At 47.8% G+C, this 17,116-nt stretch overlaps 7 protein-coding genes across 7 annotated transcripts; 3 read left to right on the top strand and 4 right to left on the bottom strand.

Moving 5' to 3' along the window:
* Window positions 1-448: 448 nt before the first annotated feature.
* On the bottom strand, window positions 449-4,197 carry BDV27DRAFT_168913 (uncharacterized protein; the record flags this gene model as incomplete). Its single annotated transcript, XM_032074893.1, has 9 exons — window positions 449-1,261; window positions 1,324-1,402; window positions 1,465-1,480; window positions 1,550-1,688; window positions 2,219-2,222; window positions 2,439-2,727; window positions 2,799-3,155; window positions 3,213-3,923; window positions 3,979-4,197. 9 exons carry the CDS (start codon window positions 4,195-4,197, stop codon window positions 571-573), a joined length of 2,505 nt encoding a protein of 834 aa, XP_031931002.1. The 3' UTR covers window positions 449-570.
* A 545-nt stretch (window positions 4,198-4,742) lies between these two features.
* On the top strand, window positions 4,743-5,906 carry BDV27DRAFT_154540 (sialidase family protein; the record flags this gene model as incomplete). Its single annotated transcript, XM_032071981.1, has 1 exon — window positions 4,743-5,906. One exon carries the CDS (start codon window positions 4,743-4,745, stop codon window positions 5,904-5,906), a length of 1,164 nt encoding a protein of 387 aa, XP_031931001.1.
* A 223-nt stretch (window positions 5,907-6,129) lies between these two features.
* On the bottom strand, window positions 6,130-7,241 carry BDV27DRAFT_168909 (dihydrodipicolinate synthase family protein; the record flags this gene model as incomplete). The annotated part of the gene is made up of 2 exons (XM_032074892.1): window positions 6,130-6,725; window positions 6,783-7,241. 2 exons carry the CDS (start codon window positions 7,239-7,241, stop codon window positions 6,186-6,188), a joined length of 999 nt encoding a protein of 332 aa, XP_031931000.1. The 3' UTR covers window positions 6,130-6,185.
* Window positions 7,242-7,489: 248 nt separating this feature from the next.
* BDV27DRAFT_168906 (uncharacterized protein) lies at window positions 7,490-9,696 on the top strand. Its single transcript, XM_032074891.1, has 3 exons — window positions 7,490-7,757; window positions 7,806-7,912; window positions 7,970-9,696. Exons 1-3 carry the CDS (start codon window positions 7,512-7,514, stop codon window positions 9,675-9,677), a joined length of 2,061 nt encoding a protein of 686 aa, XP_031930999.1. The 5' UTR covers window positions 7,490-7,511; the 3' UTR covers window positions 9,678-9,696.
* A 1,025-nt stretch (window positions 9,697-10,721) lies between these two features.
* Window positions 10,722-12,759, top strand: BDV27DRAFT_59848 (putative salicylate hydroxylase). Its single transcript, XM_032077050.1, has 8 exons — window positions 10,722-10,869; window positions 10,930-11,019; window positions 11,090-11,236; window positions 11,317-11,504; window positions 11,563-11,729; window positions 11,788-12,103; window positions 12,168-12,249; window positions 12,315-12,759. The coding sequence occupies exons 3-8, from the start codon at window positions 11,126-11,128 to the stop codon at window positions 12,741-12,743; spliced, it is 1,293 nt and encodes a 430-aa protein (XP_031930998.1). The 5' UTR covers window positions 10,722-10,869; window positions 10,930-11,019; window positions 11,090-11,125; the 3' UTR covers window positions 12,744-12,759.
* An 18-nt stretch (window positions 12,760-12,777) lies between these two features.
* BDV27DRAFT_59831 (uncharacterized protein) lies at window positions 12,778-13,772 on the bottom strand. Its single transcript, XM_032077049.1, has 2 exons — window positions 13,203-13,772; window positions 12,778-13,139 (listed from the first exon to the last, which is right to left on the bottom strand). The coding sequence occupies exons 1-2, from the start codon at window positions 13,718-13,720 to the stop codon at window positions 12,812-12,814; spliced, it is 846 nt and encodes a 281-aa protein (XP_031930997.1). The 5' UTR covers window positions 13,721-13,772; the 3' UTR covers window positions 12,778-12,811.
* Window positions 13,773-14,348: 576 nt separating this feature from the next.
* Window positions 14,349-17,088, bottom strand: BDV27DRAFT_168903 (NADP-dependent oxidoreductase domain-containing protein; the record flags this gene model as incomplete). Its single annotated transcript, XM_032074890.1, has 4 exons — window positions 14,349-15,584; window positions 15,643-16,103; window positions 16,160-16,903; window positions 17,016-17,088. 4 exons carry the CDS (start codon window positions 17,086-17,088, stop codon window positions 14,349-14,351), a joined length of 2,514 nt encoding a protein of 837 aa, XP_031930996.1.
* Window positions 17,089-17,116: the final 28 nt, after the last annotated feature.

Below are 17,116 nucleotides of genomic sequence, written 5' to 3'. Positions count from 1 at the left end.
TCTCAGGTTCCTATCGAGACAGGCAGGAACTGGATACCTATGTTGGTGGATGGAACCCAAAGTACTATATTCTGTCATCGGATACCTGGGAGATTAGGGAGCAAAAAGAGGCAATTCAGCAGCAGTATGGGGAGAGGCTGAAGATGATTTGGTTGATCTCCCATCCAAAAGAGACGGAGGTTTTGGGTATTTACATGATGTTTTCTCTTTATTTCGAAACTCGCTTTGCCTCCTTGTTACATTGTAGTGTGGTGAATAATACATGGCCAACTTCCATAGCTTAGTGAAACCAGCAATGTTCTCTTCATTTTTCCTCTCTATACCATCTCTAACGATATGACATATATGAAGGCCTAGTCTGAGGGCCGAAATATAAATATGCTATTGACTTAATGAGTTAATTTGGGTTGCTAGAAACTCCATTAAAAATCAGTCTATATTGACTATAGGATAACTTAAATTAGGCCGCCAGGATATTCATAGAGTAAGGCTTCCAAATTGCGAAATCCAAGAGTCAGTTTCACCCGCAGGAGAGATCTGGTGGTGAAATTCCACAGTCTATTACTAGACCTACTCTTCCAGATCCACATCTGCATCGTCATGAAATATAACAGTCCCCCAATCTGGTCGATTAAATCTCTTCCCCTTGGGAAGAGCCAGAGCATCCATTCTCCCCATCTCATCCGGTGTCAACTCAACATTCCCCACAAGATTCGCCTGAATCCGCTTCGGATTCGTACTCTTGGGAATAACACTCCACCCCTTCTGAATCCCCCAACTCAACATCACATTACCCGTATCACACCCCCTCTTAGCCGCAATATCTACGATATCCGGATGAGAATGCAACGTACTCCCAGACCCACCCAATGGCCCAAACGCCGTTTGATGAATCCCCTTCTCTCGGCAATACGCATTCAGCTTATCCTGCGGTAGTAAAGGCTGGATTTCAGTCTGGTTAACGGCGGGCACCACTTTCGCCGTCTTCAATAGCTTATCCAAGTTCACCGTTGAGAAGTTCGCCACGCCGATTGCCCGCACTTTGCCGGTCTCCAACAGCTTCTCCATCTCCCGCCAGGTGTCGCTGAAATCCCAGCCTGCTGCATGGACTTTCCGATTTTCTTTGCCGTATTCGGCTGAATTTGAGGATGGGTCCAGTGTTACTGGCCAGTGCATGAGATATAAATCCACATAGTTGAGGCCGAGATCTTGAAGGGATTTATCTAGAGCTGATTCGACCCGGCGGTGGTCTGAAGACCATCTGTGCTCGTATGTTAGTTATTGTAGACATGTTTATCCAAAATCATGTAAGAGAATACGCACAGTTTAGTCGTGACAAAATATTCACTTCGAGGAACCTTTGTGGATTTAAACACTTCTCCAATTTCCCGCTCGTTGCCATCTGTATTGCAGGTAGAATTAGATACTGGAAATGTCCATATTCCTGGCTACGGGAACACTTACATAATGGAGCGCAGTCCTGATATTTGTATATTAGTTATGTCTGTACTGTAAGGATAAGAAAAGGAAAAAACACGACCAAACTTACAAAATGCCGATACCCAACCTCAAATGCTGTCTTGACTGCCGCAGCAGCTTCCCCGGGTGCCGCCTTCCATGTCCCGAATCCCACGGCCGGAATCTTCGCGCCTGTGTTGAGAGTGAAAGTCGCCATAGTGTGATGTGTACTGAGTTGATTTAATCACTGCAGAGCTTCGAATTACCATTAATGGGTGGTTTAATATAAAGTTTGTCTATATTGTACGTATATCGCGTTGCGCCGGGTGTAGCTGATGGTGCGGGGATGCATCGGAGAGAAGGCCGGCGGTTGCAAAGCTCAAGCTCCGTCACTGGCTTATTCTATCTGGTAGGGTACTGTGTCAAATTATTGGCATCTTGAGGAGATAGGCCGATAGATATCCATTTATCAATATCTAGCTTATTATTGGGTACCATTCTGGTGTCTTTTCGCAACAATTACTCTGTTCACATCACATGAGAAATACATTTTCTTTGCAGCTGACCCTTTGTCATGTTATAGGCCAAAGATCAAATTAGGGGATGGAATACAGAGATAACCAATTCAATTTCCTAGGTATGGTCTGTGTCAACATCAAGTTGTTTTACACTTAATGGTGTAAAGTATATCCAAGAAACGCAAAAGTTGGTGCAGTAGTCGAATGGCTTATCATGGCCGGAAGGGGTTCCAGTAACATACAGCCCTACATTTATGTACTGTGTTGCTTAGAAACATACAATTGCAATTGTCCTCAGTGATTTTACATGAGTAAAAGATATTTGTGAAATTTATATTGATACCGCATAATTGAATGACAATTCAAGGCCCAATAGGAGCTGTAGACATACACTTTAGACTGACTCAATGTGAACCGGACGATCCTTGTCCCCGTCTCTGTCATTCTCATTCTCATCCCCACCTTTCATCAATTGCGGAATACCTTGTCGTACTTTCTCATCCTCTGTGGGGTATGCATGTCGCCACATGCTCCACAGCGGCCTCTGGAACAGGTCATCGATACTCTCAATAGATCGTCCTTTGAGTTCGGGCAGGCAGAAGAAGATAAAGACAACCCCGGCATAGGTTAGTAACGCATAGAGTAGAAAGACACCCCATCCCATCTCAGTAATCATATTCGGTGTAGCCCGTGTGATACCGTAATCGACAATCCAGTTGACGAAAAAGCAAATTGACATACAGACCGACCTCTGTAATAGTATATAGTTAGTTGTCAATTGAACCTAGGGGATAACAGAAAGAAATAGTAGGGATAGCTTACGATTCTAGTTGGGAAGATTTCCGCCGCAACGACATAGCATGCCACACTGTGTCCAAAGGACCAACCGAAGGCGTAGATGTAAATCCAGACAATACCGACGATACCACCAGCAGGAGTTCCTCCAACAGTATCGGTGTTAGTTCCGGCAAACCGGAGATACAATGCGAGGTATAACATTGCGGTTGCTTGTAGACAGGCACCAACGAGCAGAGGAAGGCGGCGACCGACACGATCGACTAGGTAGGTGACATAGAAGATGGTCACCACAAACTTCACCACGCCATAGACTCCAGTTGTGAGAAGGCTGTTGGAGCTCCCTTTGACACCGATTAACTCGAATATCTCAGGCGCGTAGTACTAAGAGATGAATACAGTTAGCCTGGGTCACTGCAATTGCACAAGAGGAGTACTCACATTCAAGGAATCTGTTCCGGTGAACTTATGAAACAGGAACAACATAACGGCGAGGAAAAACCGTTGAAAGTTGCTTTTGATGAGGAAGATGTCCTGCAGCACCACCCAATAGCTGTGGCCCTGATGACACTCCTGCTCGTATCGTACCTGCGCCTCAATCTCCTGGTATTCCGTTTGGACATAGGGATGCTCGATAGGAAGCTTCCGTAGTCGGCAGAGGTTCTTGATTCCTTCCTCTGAGCGACCATGATTAATCAAGTAGCGAGGGGTTTCAGGCACAAAGGGTATCATCAGGCACATCAGAGCCCCGGGGATGAGTTGAATTCCCATTGACGTTCTCCATTGCGTGTTATCATGTTCAACGCCGGGGAATGACCACAGCGACACACCATAGTTAATCCAAAAGGCGAGCATTATACCGGCTAGAATCATCAAGTTATATGTTGCAGTCATTGATCCTCGAACGGATTTAGGTGAATTCTCGGCCAGAAACTGAGGAGTGAGCATTGAACTGGCGCCCACCCCCATCCCGCCAATGAAGCGACCGGCAAGAAGCACATCATAATCAGCCACCATCTGCATCGCAGCACCAACCACAAATATAAATCCCCACAGAAAGACCGACCATTTCCGTCCAAGGAAGTCTGACGTTGGGGCAGCGCAGAGAGCTCCGGCGGAGCCACCAGCCGCAAGCATTGCGGCAATCGTTCCCTGAAACCTCATTAATGCCTGGTTCAATCAGCGCGGAAAGCGGAACAAAGCGCACCTTTCGATTATCAACTTCTGCCGTTGGTAGGTTGTTTAGACCGAAGGCATTTTCAAATGAAGGCAAAGTCAGAATGCCTCCAATGTTGCCGGTGTCGAAGCCATAAAACCATCCACCCCAGGCAACCGATATAAGGAGATAAAGAAGCCTCAGATTAAAGATCTCCTTCGGGTCAGTTCTTGCCTCCTTACTCGCCCAGATACTAGTACCCCCTGCCATGGAAGATGACGGTTATGATAATAAGTTGGTAATGCGGGCCTTATGAATATCCAGGGGATAATGCAGCGGTACGAGGGGAACTCGAAACACTGGTAGACGTTCTGATATAAACAATGATTCTCGAAGCCCACTACTTCTCTCGACAATGAGAAAGGCCCAGCGGAAGCGGGGCTCATAGTAGATAATATGCTGGCATTTTATGGATCAACCAACTCGATATGATCATCGCACTTAACAAACAAACCCATTGAGCTTCCAGACACCAACCCCACATATCCGCTGAATGAAGATCTGGGGAAATGTGGAGACTCGTGTAGAGGACGGTCGGACTATCCACCGACTTTTTATCGCCTATCGGACGAGGGCCGAAAACATTTAAGCTTTTGAATCATAACCCCTCGGCAGAAGGCCACGCAATCCTGTCATTATATACCGAAGCTTTCTGGTTGGATACAGTTAAGAGCAAGATTAAGGTTAGGAAACTGTTGAACCCTTTGTGCAACATTGATATCAAGGAAAACTATTCCATTTCTGTGCATTTGAACATGGGGTCAACTCCAGCACTTCCCAAAGACACTTTGGTGCGCGAGACGACCAGACCATACTTTTACCGGGAGGCCTATCTTCCTGGAGCCACAGCCCAAAGCCATGCCTCAAACTTGCTGTTACTCCCTAATGGCGATCTCCTCTGCGCCTGGTTCGGTGGCAGTATGGAAGGCAAACCAGACATCAGTATCCATTTATCACGTCTGAGATCAGGCGAGCAGTCATGGTCAGAAGCTATACGAATGACCCACGACGATACTCGCAGCGAACAGAACCCGGTGTTATTTCGTACACCAGCTGGAGCTCTATGGCTTCTATACACGTCACAGCACGCTGGAAACCAAGACTCGGCAATCGTGAAGCATCGCGTTTCCAACGATGATGGAATCACTTGGGGAAAAGAGAAAATTCTATTTCTAGACTCCGGCATCTTCATCCGCCAACCAGTTATCGTTCTAGATGATGGTGCATGGGTGATTCCCGTTTTCAAGTGCCGAGTAGAGCCAGGAGAGCGTTGGCTAGGAAATAACGATATCTCTTGTATCCGTGTCTCAAGGGATGAGGGGAAAACCTGGACAGAGTCCGTTATCCCAGAAAGCACAGGCTGCGTTCACATGGAAATCCAGCGGTTGAAAGACGGGTCCTATCTTGGCCTCTTTCGAAGTCGATGGGCGGACCATATCTATCTGGCCACCTCGCCCGATGGTCTTTCGTGGAGCCCAGCACAACCTACCGTTCTTCCCAACCCCAATGCGGGCATCTGCTTTGACGTGCTACCTTCTGGAAGAGTGGTACTAGTGTACAACCATTCTTCTAAGCTGGACGCCACTGGACGTCGACAAGGCCTATACGACGACATTGGAGATGGCGTTGACAATCGCCGAGATCAGGGATCTACACAGGATGGCAGGGAATCATTTTGGGGAGCACCACGAGCACCCCTATGCGTTGCCTGGAGCGATGATTCAGGGAAGACGTGGGAACGACGGGTACTAGAAGATGGTGATGGGTATTGTATGACGAACAACAGTGAGAAAAAGCTGAATCGCGAATTGTCATACCCGAGTATGGTGCTTGGTGAAGGAAAGATTCATATCGCGTACACATTCTGGAGACAAAGGATCAAGTATGTACAGCTTAAAGATGATTTCTTCTCTATTTAGACTATTATTGCTTTCGCAGAATGTATACTTCCGTTATATATACCGGCCTCATTGGTTACAATAACATACATATGACTATAAGAGTCATCATAGTAGCTGTATATTGTGCAGATACTATCTCATTATTCCTTTTCCTAAAATTAGCGATATAGCGGTAGATCAGCTGCTGGACATGCTGCTATAGTCCTTACGATACAGATATATGCTGTTAGGTCAAAAGGCTGGAAAGAATTCCAATTGATTTTGTTTTGCTTATTCTGTTTTGCTACATATGGTTTCTTATTGAGCCCTACCGGGGCCAGATACATCCGGTAGAGAATTCTCAATCTCGACTAAATGTTGCATTACATTCATAACCCAGTGTTGCATACCCTGCGGTGACGGCTTATAAGGCTTTCGGGGCCAAAATGCCTCAGCTTCCGTCACGCCTGCCAGGGGCCCCGCAAAATGCGCTGCCGCAAACTTAGTTGGGGCGATACCCTCTTTACAGGCCTTTTCAGCTTGTGCAACTAAGCCCTGCAGCCTCATGGCATCCTGTACCTTTCCCTCTTTCCACAGAGCATATAGCCTAGCGACTGACTTGGGAAAGACATTGCCTATTCCTGTGACACAACCAGATCCACCACCACTGAGGCAGGGAATAAGCCAGTCCGATGAGCCCGCATAGACACTAAACTGTTCATGCGAGTACTCTTGAGTAAGCCGGGTGACTTTACCCGCATTTCCACAGGTCAGCTTGACACCGACGATGTTGGGATGCTGGGCCAGCGTCGACATGACATCCGAACTCATGTCCACTCCATTGCAAACAGCGGGGAACTGTATTTCGGTAAGCTTCTGAGACAGCTGTGAATATTATGAAGCGGCATAGCTTACACTGTATATGACGATGGGAAGAATGTTCTCGTTCGCAACGTCCTTATAAAAGTCGATGATAACGTCCTTCGTTACAGCTTTAGCCCAATAGCTGGGGGGCAACAAGAGCCCAAAATCTGCTCCTGCCTCGCGAGCTTCCTGGGTCAAACGTATTGATTCATTGGTGGACTGCCCACTGATACCAGCTACCAGTGGGAAGTTCTCAAATCCCAGGTCTACAGCGGCACGTCGAGCGGTCTTGATTAATTCTTGTCGTTCTGATGGGGACAGTAAAACTGCCTCCGCTGTTGTTCCACCCAAAACCAGGCCGTCGACACCTCCACGGATCAGGTATGAAAAGTATTTGTATGAGGCTTCATAGTCGATCTCTTGTCGAGGCGTTGATTTGTAAAGGGATATTACTGGACAAAAGATTCCAGGGGGTAGGGGTCTGGTCTTTGCCGCAATCGAGGAAGTCATTATTGTGTCGAGAGTGGGTCTTTCATTAACAGATAAATTAGACTTTCTTGTACGAAGGCTAAGGCGTTTGCTAGGTTGTTTTATATCCTTTCTTCGTAATAAATAACTAGTCATCGGCCATACCCCGACCTGCCCGGCTAGAGATCTGCCGACAATGCGGGGTTACAAGCCCGAAGATCCGATTTGTTTCTGGCTTCTCAGCAAGTACGACAGCTTTGCATCCTCAGACTTCAAAACATCAACGACATAATAATACAATCGAAAACAATCATGGTCAAGCGTAAACGAACATGGAGTGCAACACAAGCGGCCAATCATGAACAACCGGGAGCGGGCAGATTGAGTCCCAATGTAGAACAACATCAAAGTCCATTCAGGATTCCCCAGTCGAACAATGTATCGGAGAGAAATCCGCAACATCAACCCGGAGAGTCGACTGCAGTACCGCCACTGGTGGAGGTCTTGCCTTCTATTACGCGCAAAATCACCGCATGTGCCGCCTGTAGGAAGAACAAGGTTGGCCGTTCCTCCACTTGCTAAATGCCGAAGTTAATGCTCCGTTAGATCCGATGTGACATGCCGGAGGATGGCCCTCCTTGTGTTCGGTGTCGACGCCGATCGCTTTCCTGCGTGTTGAATCGTAGTCTTCAGTCGCTGGTTGAAGACGTGAAGTGAGTTCCCCGCAACTGTGATCCAGAGCGCCATTTTAACCCTGACCATTCAATCAGAAATGTGGAGCTGGTACAATCTGACCTGCGAAATCTGCATGACACAGTTGACATCATTTGCCAACACTTGGATCTCGGCCGGCCAAAGCCACTGGTAAACGACCATGGAAAAGCGAGGGAGAACCTTCCAGTGAGCGGAGAGCCCGACCGTGAAGAAAGCGAGGGATGCGAAGTGTCACCACCCGATTCACCTTCTGCTGTCCATGCTCCCATTGACACATTTCTTGATATCGCTAAGTTCGGGAGTCCCAAATCCGTCGAGTCGCCACCTGGTCGTCGCGCTAGTCGTTCGACTCATGGAGATGATCTCATTACCAAGGGCATTGTGTCAGTCACAGTAGCCGAGCAGCTGTTACATCGGTACTTTTCGCGTCTTGACCATTACCTATACGGAATATGCAGTGAGCATCACGACCTACACCAGCTACGAACCACGTCTCCCATCCTCCTTGCCGCCATCTGTACCGTGTCAGCCCTCCATGACCCCCAGGACCAAAAGTACTATGCAGCATGTAATAGAGAATTCCGCGCCCTCGTGATGCGGTCACTGTTTGAAAAGCGCGATGTTGGATATCTGAGGGCTTTGTGTATCGCCTCGTTCTGGCTCGCCGATGCTTCGCGAATTCTCTGCAGTGATGCCATTAGACGCGCAGCAGACATCCGTCTTCATCGCAGCTTCGACTATCTCATTGGGGCCCGTGACCCGGAGACCTGCTCCCCGTCTTCAGCAAACCCGACTGCCGCTGTGGATCGAGTGCGATTGTGGTACCTCCTGTTCGTATGCGATCAACATCTCTCGATTTTGCACAACCGTGACTCCCTCCTGCGCAGCGACAAAGACATAGCAGTGAGCTGGGAAACATACTTACATCGAGCCGAGACCACGGAATCAGATGTTCGGATCCTTTCCCAAGTATCCCTATTATTAATCATGGGTCAGGTCCGAGATGTGTTGGGGTCCGACAACCAGACGCAGCTGCCACCGACTCTTACACACCACATCACAAATTACTCAAGACAGCTAGACAAATGGTTCGCCAAATTTTCTGCGCTGTTCATCACAAACGCATATATTGGCGATTTCCCCAGAAAGGGCTTGGAGCTGCACTACCAATTTGGCAAACTCTACCTTGGTCATCAGGTATTTAAAGGACTTCATGGTAATGCCATCCCCATGCATTTCGTCTCTGCCGCCAATATGGCCCATGATGCAGCTCTTGGAATCTACGAGATGATTCTAAATGACCACCAGCTGAAGGATAGTCTCGTGGGCATGCCTCACTACTTCCATATCATGATTGCCTTTGCTGGTCATCTGTTGCTGGAGATATGTCACAACCACCACGAACAACTCTCTATCAATGTACAGGAGGAATTTCATCTGATTGGCGCCGTTCTAGACCTGTTCCGCAATCAAAACTGCATTCCTCAGCACCCAATCCGGCGCATGGCCCCTGGTCTGAGTCGGAAGCTCTCCAGTTGTGCTGTCAACCTAGGGATTAATAATCTGGGCGACGGCCACCAAACAACTCAGAATCCGTACATTGCAACTACAGACGGACAAGGCTTCACGAACGCAACTCAGCATTTCGGAAAAGACCCGGTTCACTTTCCTGTCGACCCCACGGGGCCCCAGATGGATGATTTTCTATTCGGCGATATTGGAGAATTCACGTTCCCAGACCTGGCATCCAGCTTTCTGCCGTAGGGTATCGCAGACCAAATATCATGACTAGGAGTACAGAATCGTATATGGCCAGATGGGGTCTCCAAGTTTACATTGTATATTAATACCCATTCCTTTTTCTAGTGATATACTGAAATAGATTTATACTCCGTCGTTGAGGGTAGAGCGACCTCGCCCAAAGTGGGATAGCGGGTGTGCCTGAAATGCAATCTTATTAGTACTTCATCAGGCCACCTGCCTATATAGGCCTAGCGCTCATGATTTCTTTGCTCTACGTAGTAGATTTCTTCATCGTCCACCTTAACTAGATTTGTAGCTCCGACAACTTATAGGATACCGCAAACAAAGTGTTCTCTATGTCCTTGGAAATAGAATATCAAACATCCTTATCCAGATGGCTTGAGTGACTTCTGGGATATTGATTACGAGCAAGGCCGGCACGAGTTTCTCCAAGCTGTCTTCGGATTTGGCAATGACACTTTCGCTTCTGACGAGACGAATGTGACCCAGAAGCTGGGCAGCGTTCTTTGCCGGGACGGCCGGTTGCTCACTTTCTCCAACACAGTCCAGCACCGTGTGTCCTCGTTTTCTCTGGTTGACCGGTCAAAGCTGGGCCATCGCAGGATTCTCTCTTTGTTTCTCGTGGATCCCCACAGGCGGATTATCTCCGCGGCCAATGTGCCTCCGCAACGAGAGGATTGGCTTCCAGAGGAGATAAACCACAAGAACAAGCGAGACTTGAAAATACTGATGACTATGGATGAGGCGAAGGAGGCAAGACTGGAGCTCATGGCAGAGCGCAGTCTCTAGTCCGCAAAGCACAACCGGAATTATGAGACCGGGGAATTCAACCTCTGCGAGCACTAAACCCTCCTATTCCCATATAAGACACTTGCTGGTGTCAGTGCGGTCATACCCAGCTAGTCAACACCATTCATGACATTTCTTCATCTCTTTCCTCCTGTCTCCATTCTTTTTTCTAACTTTTATTTTATCCTATCTTCATTTTTATTTATTTATTGAATCTTATTTATTTTTTATTTTTTTGTTTGTGTCTGTCATGAGGTGCGGTTGTGTCCCCGGCCAAAACATACGGTATCCCGATACGCAGAAACGGGCGTTGTAACTAAGGTGAAAAAAGTCAGTAACGAAGACAGACTCGACCAGACACCAGACTAGCAACCGAAGTCAATTCAACAGGGGTTATGGCCGAGTTACGTCCCAATAAATTAATACTCTTCAAAATGAGGCCTGCTAATTAAGAGACATCTAGGCCCCTCTAACTAGCCTAGAAATCTCCCAGCCACCGGAAGGGATGCGGTCTAGAGCGCCTAGCATTAGACGTAAATTTCAACCCCGCAGGGTAAGCAGGCTCTTCTAGCGCTAGCGATTATAGCCTCCAGTAGCGCAAGTCAGCTCACCGAGATCAAAAGGACCCCCAATAACAGCGCTCGGAACGAAGGATCACCATGAGGGTTATCATCGTAGGCGCTGGTATAGGCGGTTTAACATGTGCTATAGCCTGTCGACGCGAAAAGTTGGATGTGATTGTTCTCGAACGCAGCTCTGAACTCTTGCCCGTAAGTGTTGGGAATACATCATTTAGAAAAGCTTGATTTGAGCACAGATAGCCTAACAGGAGCGTATTTGATATATTCAGGCTGGGGCAGGTATTCAAATTCCTCCGAATGGCGTGCGGGTATTGGAGGCGCTAGACCTCAAGCAAGAGGTCTTAGAGAAAGGGGCGATTGTCGAATCAATGGATCTTCGACGGTACAAGCACGGTGGACTCATTACATCTATGGAATGTGGACAGACAGTCGCTCGCGAGTATGGAGCTCCATGGGTGTATGTATAATGTGCTGTCACTTGGACCACTGAGCATGCTTGTCTCACTTTAGATCAGTATCATTCACCGAGCGGATTATCAGCAAATTCTATTCAATAGGATTAAGCTTATGGGCGTGGAGATACGATTCGGAGCTAATGTCAATGACCTAGATGTCGAGAACACACAGGTTGTTCTCGAAGGTGGTGAGACAGTGACAGGGGATATTATCATTGGCGCCGATGGTTTGTCTAGCGTCCTGTCCAATAGCGTTCAAGCTACGATAGACTGACTTGTGGTCAGGGCTATGGTCAAAAGTCAGAGACACGATTTTTGATCAACCTGTTCCACCCATTGAAACGGGTGATATGGCCTACCGTGCAGTTTTTCCAAGGAGGCAACTTGAGGCCCTTTGCAACTCGGAGATAGACAGCCTTTGTAGCAAGACTTCTGTCACCGCCTGGCTAGGGCCAGAGAAACATGCCGTCTTCTACCCAGTACGAGGGGGTGAAGAATATAATCTGGTTCTGCTGCAACCTGACAATTTGCCTACTGGAGTACGTACCAATGAGGGTGATTTGGAGGAAATGAGATCGGGTTTTCGGGATTGGGACGCAACGTAGGAGGCTTCAAATTTCCATACTGGCTACCATGATGCATTCGACCGCTAACTCTTGCTGTAGACTTCAGACGTTGATCTCTTGCATATCATCGGTGGTTCGGTGGAAGCTATGCCACCTGCCCGAATTAGATACCTGGAGCAAGGTTGGTTGATCCTATGGAAGACTGAGAGCCTTAAGAATATTCACTCACCTGTACCGATTCACTAGGGCTCGGCCACACTACTAGGAGACGCTTGTCACCCAACGCTCCCATACCAAGCTCAAGGTGCTGCAATGGCAGGAGAGGACGGCGCTGTGCTAGGAATCCTATTAGGCTTAGTTGCACAACGGCTAGATAGCCAAACGAACTCTTCAGACGAGACACTTAACAGTTTGATCTACGAGTCCCTCACGCTCTACGAGGACTTACGCAAGGCCCCCACTACAGCCAATGTCAATGGAGCACTCAGAAACCGTGGCGCATTTCACATGCAAGATGGTATCCTGCAATGGATGCGCGATCTAGTTCTGGGGTATTCGGGTATGACACGGGAAACTGACTGGGTTGGTCTGATGTCAAGGCGCCAGTCTCAGACACTAGCATCTGATGCCATCCGAGAGTGTAAAAGACGGATAGGAGAATTGTCAATACAGTGAAACAACATGGGTTGCACGAACGAAGTTTGCATTACTTAACTGCCAAAGCATTGGTTCCGGGGCCTATTTTACAATTTTTCCTTTTTAACTCCGATGTAGTAGTAGATATGTACAAACGGCTCGAACAACATACGGTGCCCACTCCTAAACTCCCAGTCATTGAGGTCCAAGTCCGGTCCATCCAAGAGCGCTCGAATCTCCTCCGGTGTCCGACAACGCATGGTCGACACCAGACCATCAAAAGAAATAAGCAAAGATAGCAAAGGAATCACATATGTGAAGAATAAGTGCGGAGGAGAATATCTGTACCGACAAAGGGTATACCAGAAAGGGAAAAGAAGCATAACAGGAATGTTAAGCAACGAAGTGAAATTGCGCTGAGCAAATTCAAAAATTCTACCAGTAGTCCAAACATTAGCATTTCTCTTCCCTTCCTTCTATCCCAACTAAAAAACCTACATAAACGAATCAGCAGACTCCGTCGCCTTCCGCAATATAGTCGACGCAAGCAAATCATCAAAATGATGAAAGCAGAGATTAAATATTCTGCACTCCTTCCGGCTCCCCGGTGCCACTCTCTCACATTTCGCAGCATCCATAGGCTCAGAAACGAATGAGATATTCTCCTGCCGTTTACTAATGGCAGACCATTCTTCCAATCGAGGATGAAGGTCCGTGAGAACAAATCGCGCCGCTGGCTTACCCTCCGTTCTGAGCTTCGCATTCAAAACATGTTCAAGCGTTCCGGTCGGGCCACCTGCCCCCGCACAAAGATCAACAAACGTGAATGAATCCGGATCCTGTATGTGCTCGAGAATAAGGTCCGCCGCTATACCTGCTGGAGGGGCCTTGCCGAATGGCGGGATATGCAGATTCCACACGCGCGTTAGATATGATTGGATGTAGGCTCGCATCCATTCGGGACACCAGGCTTGGTCCCCTATTTCAAATAGATGGTATCGTGGGAAGAGGATCATAGTGTTTTAGGTGGGGATGTGCTCATCCCTTAGTTCCCTGACTTGTGTGGACTGTTATCTGTCATATTGGAAGATATTGAGGTCTATCTCCCTACCGTGAGATATGATGACCCGCTATACTACATTAGGAAGGAATTAGTCACCTGACCATTGCTAATACAATTGCCAGTATTAAAAAACTCCCATCTTTGGAGAGACTATTTTTGGCTCAGTACGGACTCGTGAGTATACTCAGGAAGTGAGCTATGACATGCCTAGTTTTCATAACTATCATCGCTTATCAATTTCATTACCTACTTCTGGGTGCCAAAGAAAACGCAGTCGTTGTCCTGCTATAACTCAAGACGAACTACTTCCCTTTTGGGTTTAGACGCATCCTTTTATTGCTGCTTCAAATAACTTGCATCGATGCCTGCAAGTGTCAGATTCTCGTAGTATGGCCCCACATGAAGATTAGAAATCTTACTAGGAGAATGAGTGTTAAGTTGGCCACTTAATGAATTTTCTCTGGCATGGTTCTACTCCACGATACTAATCGTTCCGTGTTTGCTAGGTACCAACGGTTCGTGTAAATATATATCGAATAACTTCATCTTAAATTTGATTCATTTGATAGTAAGGACAGGAATCAGATCGCTTGCACGGGAAGAGGTCTATAATGCTCCTCGAGAAAGCGTATATCAGCATCACTTAAACGAACCGCCAGCGCCTCTGACGCCGACTCTATCCTCTCGATACTATTCAACCCGGCAATCGGACAAGCGCCCTTCTTCAACAGCCATGCCATCGCAACTGCGCTCATGCTGCATCCCTTCGACCGCGCAAGTTGATCGACTCTTGTAATAATCTTTTGATCCTGCTCACCAGCGAACCACTTTGCAGTCTTTGCATCCTTCATGGACCGATCGGTTTTGACATTCCATGGTCTAGCCAATAGCCCGCGTGCCAGAGGACTCCACGGGATCAGACCAATTCCCTCAGCTTGACAAAATCTGTTTGTCTCACGTTCTTCTTCTCGGTAGAGTAAGTTATAAAGACCCTGCATACTGGTGAATGTGGTCCAATTGTTCATTTTCGCGGCATATTGTAATCTCGCGAGCTGCCAGCAGTACATGCTGGATGCACCCAGGTAATGGATTTTGCCCATTTGAACGAGATCGTGTAAAGCGCGCATGACCTCCTCCGGTTGGGTATCGTCAATGCGATGTAGTTGTAGAACGTCGATATAGCTGGACTTGAGTCGAGTAAGAGATGCCTCCACTGCGTCAAAGATGTGCTTCCGACTTAGCCCCATTTGATTGACCAGGCCACCATCGTTCACGGCAGGATTGGGTCGGGCATTCGATTCAGGTGCAAGAACTGGGTAGTATAGCTTGCTCATGATGACAACTTTACTTCGTGGAATATTGTACTGCTCTAGAGCCTTTCCGATCAGGATCTCAGACATCCCGTTGGAATAAGTATCGGCTGTATCCCATGTGTTGATGCCACAATCATATGCCTTTTTTAGTAGCGGGAGTGCTTCGGCCTCTGGAAGAACCCATGGACTGCCTTCCCATGACGGATTGCCGAATGTCATGCAACCGAGAATAATCTTGGAGACTTTCAACCCACTGTTGCCAAGTCGTTGATACTGCATTTTTGGCTGTTTCTCGGGGCTTTTGCTTTTCCAACTCGTGACCAAATCCAACAGGGCTTCCTGGTGGCCGACATTCCCTGGGAAAACAACGTATGGGATACCGACGAACTTCGATGACGGCTCTTCGCAGCGCCAAATAGGTACTCCCGCCAGTGCTTGGCCAATGATTTGAGCACGTCGCATGCGAAGACTTGTCGTTGCTAAATCTGACGAAGTGATACCGCCCTATTTCGCTCTCCATACGTTAGCTTCGCATTATCCATTTACATAGAGCACAACTCGCCTTGGCAATGACATATCGAGGCCGGGGTATCAAGAGTTGTAGAAATAAAACCAATGCATTAGACACCTTGCTTCCAATTTGCAAACCAGATAACTCGTCATGGCTGCTAACTAGTCGTCTGCTTGTCATGAGTAGGACATCTTGTCCATCGACAATATACTTGCCAGCCTCATCAGCAGCATTAAGTACTGTAGCGTAGCTGCTTTCAGCACTATGCAGCAGTCCCTCCACATCCAGAGTGATGACCTTTAGTTCAGACCCACGTCCCGAAGTCAGAGATTGGAGCTGATCAGTCGTCTTGGGCACGTAGGATCCGGCAATGATCAACCCGCCCGGAGAAGACGCTTCCGTGTCGAGTCCCAAGTCGCGTGCACTGAGAGGAGGCTTCGTTCTTATCGCTAGTCGCGTCGATACAAAAGCAGCTCCTGTCCTATAAATATAGTTGCGACCAGCGGATTTTGCTACACAAGTATGTCAGCAGACATGTTTGACCGGTTGGTTCACTGGTGACGCGTACCCTGCAGCAGACCAAGGACAAAAATTTCCAGGTCAGTATCAATCATCGCGTTGACAATGATGATAGACCCTTGCGCAAATTCGAGCAGCTTTTTGGCCACTGCAGAAACACCCCCCTCTCTGATATCCTGCAGAGAGATAGACTGCACACGATGACGAGGAATTGAGCCATTTGACTTCTCGACCACGTAGTCGATTAGATTGGAGCTTGTGTACCCGAACGTCGCATCCTTTGCAAAGATGGTTTGGGCAGCCGGAACCAGGTTTTCTTCAGCATCGGCCACATAGTGGACATCGTCAATGGTGAACCTTCCGCCTTGTCGGAAGAACGGTGCGAGGATCCAGCCATCGACTTGCCCAATTACCTCCTCGGCAACCTGGGGCTCATCGGGAAAATGTCCCCGTAAAGTTGAATCACCACGTAAGACAATTTCAAAGGCCTTCTGAGCCTGTACTGCTGCTTTCTTCACCGCCGTACAGATTTCGGATATGAGTCTGCGAGCTTCGGCGGTAGGGAGCGCGCGCGAGTTAGTGAGTATGAAGAATCCACGGTCGCATGTGGAAAACTCTTCTACCAAAGTTGCATCATCCCACACTGTCAAGACATTGATTCCATGACATGTTTGTGTCCCAGTGGGATCGTCATCGAGAACCACGAGGATAGGAAGCTGGTCTACCTGCTGATCAATTTGTTCAAGCAACCGACTCGAATCCACTGGAGGAGGGAGCCGCGCCTGAGCCTCCGCTAGAGAGACAATATAATCTGAAATTGTCATGTTTATCGACGAAGTTAGTGTGTATACAATAATCCTACTTGTGTGATTTATTGTATTTTGTATGGCGGATCGTGGACTCACGCGGAGATCCGATAACCCTCGGAAGCGGTCCGAGAGGTGTCGGGAAAGTGTGCATCGGCTTTCTCTCCGCCATTTCTTACCCAGAGCTCAAGAATCAGGTT

This window comes from Aspergillus caelatus (assembly GCF_009193585.1).
Source record: "Aspergillus caelatus strain CBS 763.97 unplaced genomic scaffold BDV27scaffold_29, whole genome shotgun sequence".
In the NCBI taxonomy this organism is placed as follows: domain Eukaryota; kingdom Fungi; phylum Ascomycota; class Eurotiomycetes; order Eurotiales; family Aspergillaceae; genus Aspergillus; species Aspergillus caelatus.
This window is presented reverse-complemented; position numbering and strand designations above follow the sequence as displayed.

Coding starts and splice junctions, on each gene's coding strand:
- BDV27DRAFT_168906 (XM_032074891.1), top strand. CDS start 7,512: ATGGTCAAGCGTAAACGAACATGGAGTGCAACACAAGCGGCCAATCAT. Junction 7,758..7,805: donor CCGCCTGTAGGAAGAACAAG/GTTGGCCGTTCC, acceptor ATGCTCCGTTAG/ATCCGATGTGACATGCCGGA. Junction 7,913..7,969: donor TCGCTGGTTGAAGACGTGAA/GTGAGTTCCCCG, acceptor CCATTCAATCAG/AAATGTGGAGCTGGTACAAT.
- BDV27DRAFT_59848 (XM_032077050.1), top strand. CDS start 11,126: ATGAGGGTTATCATCGTAGGCGCTGGTATAGGCGGTTTAACATGTGCT. Junction 11,237..11,316: donor GCAGCTCTGAACTCTTGCCC/GTAAGTGTTGGG, acceptor TGATATATTCAG/GCTGGGGCAGGTATTCAAAT. Junction 12,250..12,314: donor AATTAGATACCTGGAGCAAG/GTTGGTTGATCC, acceptor CCGATTCACTAG/GGCTCGGCCACACTACTAGG.
- BDV27DRAFT_59831 (XM_032077049.1), bottom strand. CDS start 13,720: ATGATCCTCTTCCCACGATACCATCTATTTGAAATAGGGGACCAAGCC. Junction 13,140..13,202: donor GAGTCTGCTGATTCGTTTAT/GTAGGTTTTTTA, acceptor GACTACTGGTAG/AATTTTTGAATTTGCTCAGC.